This window comes from Salmo trutta, chromosome 17, assembly GCF_901001165.1.
Source record: "Salmo trutta chromosome 17, fSalTru1.1, whole genome shotgun sequence".
Classification (NCBI taxonomy): domain Eukaryota; kingdom Metazoa; phylum Chordata; class Actinopteri; order Salmoniformes; family Salmonidae; genus Salmo; species Salmo trutta.
The window spans coordinates 17,961,840-17,972,441 of record NC_042973.1 but is presented as its reverse complement, the minus strand read 5'-3'; the positions used below and the strand labels follow the sequence as shown (position 1 = coordinate 17,972,441).

At 43.4% G+C, this 10,602-nt stretch overlaps 1 protein-coding gene across 1 annotated transcript; it reads right to left on the bottom strand.

Annotated features, from left to right (window-relative positions):
• Window positions 1-2,684: 2,684 nt before the first annotated feature.
• On the bottom strand, window positions 2,685-5,076 carry LOC115151774 (kelch-like protein 23). Its single transcript, XM_029695991.1, has 3 exons — window positions 3,997-5,076; window positions 3,397-3,808; window positions 2,685-3,293 (listed from the first exon to the last, which is right to left on the bottom strand). Exons 1-3 carry the CDS (start codon window positions 4,958-4,960, stop codon window positions 2,990-2,992), a joined length of 1,680 nt encoding a protein of 559 aa, XP_029551851.1. The 5' UTR covers window positions 4,961-5,076; the 3' UTR covers window positions 2,685-2,989.
• Window positions 5,077-10,602: the final 5,526 nt, after the last annotated feature.

The window sequence follows — 10,602 nt, the reverse complement described above, 5'->3', positions numbered from 1 at the left end:
GAAAAAAGTTGGAATTTACGGTACCAAAAAATGTCCACAGTATTGAAGGTCTCCAAGAACACAGTGGCCGCCATCATTCTTAAATGGAAGAAGTTTGGAACCACCAAGACTCTTCCTAGACTCTTACTAAACTGAGCAATCAGGGGAGAAGGACCTTGGTCAGGGAGGTAACCGAGAACCCGATGGTCACTCTGACAGAGCTTCAGAGTTCCTCTGTGGAGATGGGAGAACCTTCCAGAAGGACAACCATCTCTGCAGCACTCCACCAATCAGGCACTTATGGTAGAGTGGCCAGACGGAAGCCCCTCTTCAGTAAAAGGCACATGACAGCCCGCTTGGATTTTGCCAAAAGGCACCTAAAGGACTCTCAGACAATGAGAAACAAGATTCTGTGGTCTGATGAAACCAAGGTTGAACTCTTTGCCTGAATGCCAAGTGTCATGTCTGGAAGAAACCTGGCACCATCCTTACGATGAAGCATGGTGGTGGCAGCATCATGCTGTGGGGATGTTTTTCAGCGGCAGGGACTGGGAGACTACTCATGATTGAGATGAACCTGCTCCACAGAGCTCAGGACCACAGACTGGGGCAAAGGTTCACCTTCCAACAGGACAACAACCCTAATCACACAGCCAAGACAACGCAGGATTGGCTTCGGGACAAGTCTCTGAATGTCATTGAGTGGCCCAGCCAGAGCCCGGACTTGAACTCGATCAAACATCTCTGGATGTGTGCAGCGTCACTCCCTATCCAACCTGAGAGCTTGAGAGGATCTGCAGAGAAGAATGGGAGAAACTTTCCAAATACAGGTGTGCCAAGCTTGTCGCTTCATACCCAAGAAGACTCAAGGCTGTAATCGCTGCCAAAGGTGCTTCCACAAAGTACTGAGTAAAGGGTCTGAATAGTTAAGTAAATGTGATCAGTTTTTTATTTTTAATACATTTGCTAAAATGTCTAAAAAACTGTTTTTTTTTTCATTATGGGGTATTGTGTGTAGATTGAGGGAAAACATTTTTTAAATCCATTTTAGAATAAGGCTGTAATGTAACAAAATGTGGTCAAGGGGTCTGAATACTTCCCGAATGCACTGTATATGGCTTGTATATTGTCAATGCAGTCCATTTGTTATTTCATTTACGGTTTCAGATAATACTTCACTGCGATTGAAGTATATTACTGTTTACTGCACTGTCAAAATAATGGTGTGGCCAAACAACAAGAACACTGGTTTTACTTTTAGATCAAGTTTGTTTTTTGAAATTGTGTGTAAATAATGAAAGACATAGTATACTTAGTCTCTGGCACAGTCAAAGTGTTACAAGTGTGACAATTCCTCCCTGGATTAAAATGTTTATGAAATATGACTGAATTAGCATTATAAAAGAAACAATCTAGTAATCTATGGCCCTTTTTGTTCATTATACTAACAACTGACATTAATAACACTAGTATGATGGTAGAATTTAGAAAAATGTATACATTTAAACAATTAGCTTTTTATTAAAATTAAGGATATCTCAGGCAACATTGATCAAGGATCAAGTTTGGGAAATCCTGCCTTATGGAGCAGCGTCATGACCAGGCATTTAACATTTTATAAGAAAAACCTTGGGGGGAAAAAAGTGTTTTTCTATAATTGTTTTATATGAATATCCCTGTGACAACAGAGAGGAGTTTGCAGCATGTTTCACCAACAGGTTGTTTTACTCTGTGCTACTGAACTTTTACACTTTGTCTGTCACAAGCACTTGTTACAAAATATGACAATGTTTTAGATTCTGTCTGAATCTATAACTGGAATAATGTCTCAATCGATACAATTTTACTATTCATATTGTTTACAGGAGCTTTTGCAAAAATGTGATGTCATTAGATTGACAAAACGTTCAAGCACTAAAGACATGATACTACTGTGCTGTGAAAAGATGGGGGTTTGGAATGACTTGTATTCCTCTTTTGCCCAGAGACGTGTCAATCACAATCATCTCTATCGTCTCACACTGGAATAACAGATCTGTATGAGCTTGTCATGCAATGACAGCGATAATCAGATGAGATGACTAAAGCACATACAGATCTGGGACCAGGGTAGGAACACACTTCTTTGAGACGGACTATGTTGTTACCAGGGTCTAGGTGTGCCTCACTCTCTTAATGCTGTTTTTGTACTGTAACACCAGTGTTACACCCTTATGTTATACTAGGGAAATGTTGTTTCCATAGCAAGGGCTGACAGTGAGGACTTGTGAAGAGCAGAATCAACAACCTCTGCATAACCAAAACAGTTGCTTTGTTTTGAAGATATTAAAGTTCACAGTTAGTTGTTATGGTCAAAAACATACAAAAATATCTTCTTAGCAAAGATCAATTTCTCAAGCAAGAATTTAGCTAGAACTGTCTGGGAGTGGTCTGAGTGGGAAGGGAAAAACTGAAAACTAGCTGTTATTGGCAGAGAGGTTTGGAACTCTCTTTCTTATTGGTCTATTAACTGTGAAATTGTGAAAATTATGATAATGCCCTTTTAGTGCAAGAGCTGTTTGAAAAGACCGCCTGAAATATTTGACTATTTTGTTGTGATGAAGGGCATTATCAGCATTTTCAAATGTTCACAACCTCATAGTGTGGAAATGTACTGCATATATAAACACAGGGAAATCCCATTTTTGACTGCACTAGGCCTTCAATCATGATTATTGGATGTTTATTTTATTAAAAGTTCTACTAGTGCAACAATACAAATGGCAATAACACATGACTAGTCTTGTTCTGAATGCACACACCTCATAAGTTTGTTCACTCTGGCCAGTTCAACAAAATCAGTAAATAACTTTTATCAAACTATTGATAAATGTGTTTGTACCTTTTTCATTCAAAAGCAAAATCAATAGCTGATACGTGTCTGACCATTTCAATAGAATATCTCTTATATTGGGGAGAGGGAGTTGGTGAGAAGGATGTGAACTGCTAAATGCTTACTGGCAACTCAGTGTCATGTGACCAAGCGCATGGTGACACAGCCACGGAGAGGCACAGGACAGGGTATGGCATTGTCTATTTCCATGCAGGTGTCGATGTAAGGATCCATCAGTACCATGTTGGGGAATGCTTTGTTCATCTTTCGCTCGCTCAGCAGGTAGATCTGCCCATTGACTGTGGTGCAGCCACCAAAGAACTTTCTGTCCAGACATTCTTCTTCTAGAACTGTCCATTCGTCTGTCTCCACATCTAGCCGCAATGCCTGACCTCCCAGGAGATAGACGGCCCCGTTGAGCACTGTTGCAAGAAGGTCATACCTACGGGACATAAAATCTATTTTCATAAGGAACCTGCCCCAGACCTAGCTAGTTCCATGACTTTCAACCTAGCAGAACTAGTGCAAGCTCTGAGTTCACTTACCTGGGCAGAGGGGAGTAAGTGACCACGTCCCATTGGTCCTCCTTCACCAGGTATCTCTGAATGCCGCTGTACACCTCCCCATTCTCATCCAGTCCACAGGCGACATAGATACACAAATCCAGAGCGACGGTGGCAGCCCTATCCACAGCCCGCACCATGGGGCTGACATCCTCCCAGCCCTGTGCTCCCAGCAGCAGCTTCTCCACGTGGGCCACAGGCCCCTCGTCCATGGTGCCCCCCAGGACGTACAGCTCCTGCCCCAGGCCCACAGAGCAGTGGCTGTGCCTGGACTTCTGCAGCGGAGGGCCATCCACCCAGCGCTCATTCCCACACTGGAATATCTGCACCCAGTCCACGCTGTACCAAAAAATCGCATCACGGAAGTTGCCTCCGGTGACTACAATGTTTTCTCCTGGGAGAGGAAGAAACAAGAGGCTGACATAAATTACTTGAATTATGACTCGTATGGCTTATTCAAGTATACATTCTCCCGATAGCATACTGATAGTAAGTTCATGGATCACTTTAGCTGACTTAATTTATTCAGAATAAGAAAGGGTGTTTAACTTCAGAAAGGGAGTCAAATTGTCAAATCATTACCTACTGCTGCCACAGAGTACTGTGTGAGATTCTTCCTCTGAAGTGGTGCATGGGACTGCCATCTCCCACTGTGGGGGTAAAACTGGTAGAGAGACTGTTTGTCCTGGTCATGGGGCCCTCCGAGTATGTACAGTGTCTCTCTGGCCCGAGGTACGGACCTGCCCATAGACCAGCTAGTAGGAAAATTGTCATTCAGTTTACAGATGAGTTTGGCTTGCGGGTCGGACCCTTTGAGCCTGGTGAGCAGATCAGTGATGTAGGGCAGAGACAGGCTCTCTAGTCGCACCAGCTCCACCAACTCCATGAAGTCCTCCTCCCGACTGGGGTCAAAGGTTGCCCAGCGTAAGGTCATCTCCAAGGCTTGATCCTCCCTGGGTACAAATAGTTTATCACTGGCAAGGAGGTCCGCCACACTCTCCTTGGACAGATACATGAAGTCGTCCTCTGTGGCGATAGCAGGTAGGTGGGTTAGAGCCACCTCACGTGCTGCTGTGTAGAGCTCCCGGCATCCCAGCTGCCAAGCGTAGGACATCATGCCCAAGCAGTTGCTCAGATGCAGCTCTCTCTCCAGGAACTTGCCGCACAGGAGCCTGGGTCTCTCCAGCTGGAGGAAGTCTGCTGTCTCGAGGATCCTCAGGACATTCTCTCTGCTGAGAGATAGCTTGGATGTCTGGGTGTATTCCATCAGGACACGAAACTGCTCCACACCCACACCTTTGATCTCAACGTGGCGCTTGCCACTCTCTCTGCCGCCGCCATAGAAAAGTGCACGGAAATATGGGCTCTGAAGAGCCAGCTGTTGACGGTTCACAAAGAAGGATTCTGTCTCTATGTGAAGAACTGTGTCAGGTATCATCACATTTATCTCAGCCTCCTCGTTGGAACTGTCGTTATCGGGGCATAACACAAGAGAAGGTGTTGCTCTTACAGTATACGGCACCAGCTCTGGATTTCTGCAGGCCATGTCACAACAGCCACGGTCCTCCCCTTGTCTTACTTTCTCTGGTGCGACCTTTCTCTGGTTCTCTGTTGGCTACCAATGGGGAAATTAGGTCAGGTCAGTTTGCAAAACACAAGCTAAATATAACTATGGCCTATGTGCCAACCAGACAGCAGGCATACCAAACTATTTGTTGTGGGTGAAAGGGGTTTGTAAAGACCCATGTAATAACATTGAATTATAAGGTTGGCTCCTTTATAAGTCGCAACTTTATGTGTTAAATAGAGAATTATCAATTTACATGTATTTTTGTAGGCCCTGCATGTGACCCCTGCTCTTTGCCAAACATTAGAGATTTCTGCACAGAGGGAAATTAATAATTATTGGGTCCGTTTTTTTCTATGAAAGATATTTAGACTATGGAAAAAACACTTCTTTATCATTAGTAGAATATTCTATTATTATGGTCTCAACTACTAATCAGGTCAAACTGTCACTGAATTTACGGAAGAGCGAAAATGGCGGGGAGTTCGTATTTTGTTCGTCTTGTTTGAATGAATAAACAAAAATAATTTAGCTAATTTCCATACATATTCTAAAGGGTTCAACTTTTAAATATTTTTGTAGTCTTTACTTATTATTCCGACTAGATAAAGACATCTAACCACCTAGCAAGACTGTAAGTCCTGGCTATCATGGCTAGCTAGCTAGCTAACGTTGCCAACTATCGTGTTTCTAGCTTTGCTCCATGGCATTACATGTGGCTTGAGTCCGCTTCAACGCCCTGCATCTTTACTCACCAAAGTAAAATATGTCAAAGTTCTGATGAAATTCGATACAATGTGCGAGCAAGCCCATGGGCATGCGTCGGATCTGCATTACGAGCCGCGTGCGCATGGACGAGAGCTAGTTTGACGGCAACCAGAGTGCTCGAAATTAGTTTATTTCGTATTTTGGACAAATGACAACTTGCGCATACATAAATAAGTTTGTCAGCACTCCTGCAACACTTATGTTTGCGAGTAACGAAAGTATATTAAAGCCAGTCAGTAAACACAATTTGAAAAAAATCCTCTATGGAGGGTAGCCATGTTAACTCGAACCTCAGCTGCATATCTAATATGCTGTTTATTAGCTGTAAAGATATTTTCGACTAACCTTTACTTGGCGATACTTTCTTTGTTCTCGATTCGGAAGGGGCCGGTGTCTAGTTTACAGTTGAAATCAGAAGTTTACATACACTTAGGTTGGAGTCATTAAAACTTGTTTTTCAACCACTCCACAAATTTCTTGTTAACAAGCTATAGTTTTGGCAAGTCAGTTAAGACATCTACTTTGTGCATGACACAAGTAATTTTTCCAACAAATGTTTACAGACAGATTATTTCACTTATAATTCACTGTATCACAATTCCAATTGGTCAGAAGTTTACATACACTAAGTTGACTTGGCCTTTAAACACCTTGGAAAATTCCAGAAAATGATGTCATGGCTTTATAAGCTTCTGATAGGCTAATTGACATCATTTGATTCAATTGGAGCTGCACCTGTGAATGTATTTCAAGGCCTACCTTCAAACTCAGTGCCTCTTTGCTTGACATCATGGGAAAATCAAAAGAAATCAGCCAAGACCTTAGAAAAAAATTGTAGACCTCCACAAGTCTGGTTCATCATTGGGAGCAATTTCTAAACGCCTGAAGGTACCACGTTCATCTGTACAAACAATAGTACGCAAGTATAAACACCATGGGACCACGCAGCCGTCATACCGCTCAGGAAGGAGACGCGTTCTGTCTCCTAGAGATGAATGTACTTTGGTGCGAAAAGTGCAAATCAATCCCAGAACAACAGCAAATGACCTTGTGAAAATGCTGGAGGAAACGGGTACAAATGTATCTATATCCACAGTAAAACGACTCCTATATCGACATAACCTGAAAGGCCGCTCAGCAAGGAAGAAGCCACTGCTCCAAAACCACCATAAAAAAGCCAGACTACGGTTTGCAACTGCACATGGGGACAAAGATCGTACTTTTTGGAGAAATGTCCTCTGGTGTGATGAAACAAAAATAGAACTGTTTAGCCATAATGACCATTGTTATGTTTGGAGGAAAATGGGGGAGGCTTGCAAGCCGAAGAACACCATCCCAACCGTGAAGCACCGAGGTGGAAGCATCATGTTGTGGAGGTGCATTGCTGCAGGAGGGACTGGTGCACTTCACAAAATAGAGGGAGGAAAATGATGTGGATATGTTGAAGCAGCATCTCAAGACATCAGTCAGGAAGTTAAAGCCTGGTCGCAAATAGGTCTTCCAAATGTACAATGACCCCAAGCATACTTCCAAAGTTGTGGAAAAATGGCTTAAGGACAACAAAGTCAAGGTATTGGAGTGGCCATCACAAAGCTCTGACCTCAATCCTATAGAAGATTTGTGGGCAGAACTGAAAAAGCGTGTGCGAGCATGGAGGCCTACAAATCTGACTCAGTTACACCAGCTCTGCCAGGAGGAATGGGCCAAAATTCACCCAACTTATTGTGGGAAGCTTGTGGAAGGCTACCCGAAATGTTTGATCCAAATGTAACAATTTAAAGGCAATGCTACCAAATACTAATTGAGTGTATGTAAACTTCTGACCCACTGGGAATGTGATGAAAGAAATAAAAGCTGAAAAAAATAATTCTCTCTACTATTATTCTGACATTTCACATTCTTAAAATAAAGTGGTGATCCTAACTGATCTAAGACAGGGAATTTTTACTAGGATTAAATGTCAGGAATTGTTTAATCCTGGCTAAGGTGTATGTAAACTTCCGACTTCAACTGTAAGTCTCCAGCTTCAGTGATTTTTGCAATTCGTTCCAGTCATTTGCAGCAGAGAACTGGAAGGACAGCCGGCCAAAGGAAGTGTTGGAGCGCGTGTTATGGGTGGGTATTGCTATGGTGACCAGTAAGCTGAGATAATGCTGGGCTTTACCTAGCAAAGACATAGATGACCTGGAGCCAGTGGGTTTCGCGACGAATATGTAGTGAGGGCCAGCCAACGACAGCATACAGGTCGCAGTGGTGGGTAGTATATGGGGCTTTGGTGACAAAACGGATGTCATTGTGATAGACTACATCCAGTTTGCTGAGTAGAGTGTTGGAGGCTATTTTGTAAATGACATCGCTGAAGTCAAGGATCGGTAGGATAGTCAGTTTTACGAGGGTATGTTTGGCAGCATGAGTGAAGGAGGCTTTGTTGCAAAATAGGAAGCCGATTCTAGATTTAATTTTGGATTGGAGATGCTTAATGTGAATCTGGAAGGAGAGTTTACAGTCTAACCAGACACTTAGGTATTTGTAGTTGTCCACATATTCTAAGTCAGAACCATCCAGAGTAGTGATGCTGGACGGGCGGGAGGGTGTGGGCAGCAATCGGTTGAAGAGCATGCATTTAGTTTTACTAGCATTTAAAAGCAGTTGGTGGCCACGGAAGGAGTGTTGTATGGCATTCAAGCTAATTTGGAGGTTTGTTAACACAGTGTCCAAAGAAGGGCCAGATGTATACAGAATGGTGTCGTCTGCATAGAGGTGGATCAGAGAATCACCAGCAGCAGGAGCGACATCATTGATATATACAGAGAAAAGAGTCGGCCCGAGAATTGAACCCTGTGGCACCCCCATAGAGACTGCCAGAGGTCCGGACAACAGGCCCTCCGATTTGACACACTGAACTCTATCTGAGAAGAAGTTGGTGAACCAGGCGAAACAGTAATTTGATAAACCAAGGCTAATGAATCTGCAGATAAGAATGCGGTGATTGACATAATCGAAAGCCTTGGCCAGGTCGATGAAGACGGCTGCATAGTACTGTCTTTTATCGATGGCGGTTATGATATCGTTTAGGACCTTGAGCGTGGCTGAGGTGCACCCATGACCAGATCGGAAATCAGATTGCATAGTGGAGAAGGTAGGTTGAGATTTGAAATGGTCGGCGATCTGTTTGTTAACTTGGCTTTCGAAGATTTTAGAAAGGCAGGGCAGGATGGATATAGGTCTATAACAGTTTGGGTCTAGAGAGTCTCCCCCTTTAAAGAGGGGGATGACCGTGGCAGCTTTCCGATCTTTGGGGATCTCAGACGATACGAAAGAGAGGTTGAACAGGCTAGTAATAGGGGTTGCAACAATTTCGGCAGATCATTTTAGAAAGAGAGGGTCCATCACGACAAGAGAGACAAAACAACACTACAGACCTAAGACAACAACATAGCAAGGCAGCAACACATGACAACACAGCATGGTAGCAACACCACATAACAACAACATGGTAGCAACACAACATGGTAGCAGCACAAAACATGGTACAAACATTATTAGGCACAGACAACAGCACAAAAGGCAAGAAGGTAGAGACATCAATACATCACACAAAGCAGCCACAACTGTCAGTAAGAGTGTCCATATTTGAGTCTTTGAATGAAGAGATTGAGATAAAACTGTCCAGTTTGAGTGTTTGTTGCAGCTCGTTCCAGTCGCTAGCTGCAGCGAACTGAAAAGAGGAGCGACCCAGGGATGTGTGTGCTTTGGGGACCTTTAACAGAATGTGACTGGCAGAATGGGTGTTGTATGTGGAGGGTGAGGGCTGCAGTAGATATCTCAGATAGGGGGGAGTGAGGCCTAAGAGGGTTTTATGAATAAGCATCAACCAGTGGGTCTTGCGACGGGTATACAGAGTTGACCAGTTTACAGAGGAGTATAGAGTACAGTGATGTGTCCTATCCTATAAGGAGCATTGGTGGCAAATCTGATGGCAGAATGGTAAAGAACATTTAACCGCTCAAGACCACCCTTACCTGCCGATCTTTAAATTACGTCTCCGTAATCTAGCATGGGTAGGATGGTCATCTGAATCAGGGTTAGTTTGGCAGCTGGGGTGAGAGGAGCGAATACGATAGAGGAAACCAAGTCTTTAGCCTGCAGCTTTGATATGGGCTGAGAGAAGGACAGTGTATCTTCTAGTCATACTCCCAAGTACTTGTATGAGGGGGACTACCTCAAGCTCTAAACCCTCAGAGGTAGTAATCACACCTGTGGGGAGAGGGGCATTCTTCTTACCAAACCACATGACCTTTGTTTTGGAGGTGTTCAGAACAAGGTTAAGGGTAGAGAAAGCTTGTTGGACACAAAGAAAGCTTTGTTGTACACAAAATCCTGGGAGGGGCCAGCTGAGTATAAGTCTGTATCATCTGCATATAAATGGATGAGAGAGCTTCCTACTGCCTGAGCTCTGTTGTTGATGTAAATTGAGAAGAGTGTGGGGCCTAGGATCGAGCCTTGGTGTACGCCCTTGGTGACAGGCAGTGGCTGAGACAGCAGATTTTCTGACTTTATACACTGCACTCTTTGAGAGAGGTAGTTAGCAAACCAGGCCAAAGACCCCTCAGAGACACCAATACTCCTTACTTAAGAACAAATTCTTATTTTACAATGACAGCCTACCCTGGCCAAACCCTCCCCTAACCCCAGTGGTGTAAAGTACTTTAGTAAAAATACTTTAAAGTACTACTTAAGTAGTACTACTTTAGTACACTTTGAAGGACTAAATGGCAGTATTTTTTATTTCAACCACATTTGTGTATTCAAAAGAAGGCAGAGGCTCAGAAAACAGAGTTTTCACCCTCATG

What these genes read in the sequence shown, in the direction of transcription:
- LOC115151774 (XM_029695991.1), bottom strand. Translation starts at nt 4,960, where the DNA reads ATGGCCTGCAGAAATCCAGAGCTGGTGCCGTATACTGTAAGAGCAACA. An exon ending in GTACTCTGTGGCAGCAGTAG is followed by an intron (nt 3,809 to 3,996) that starts GTAATGATTTGA and finishes TTCCTCTCCCAG; the next exon opens with GAGAAAACATTGTAGTCACC. An exon ending in ACTTACTCCCCTCTGCCCAG is followed by an intron (nt 3,294 to 3,396) that starts GTAAGTGAACTC and finishes TATGTCCCGTAG; the next exon opens with GTATGACCTTCTTGCAACAG.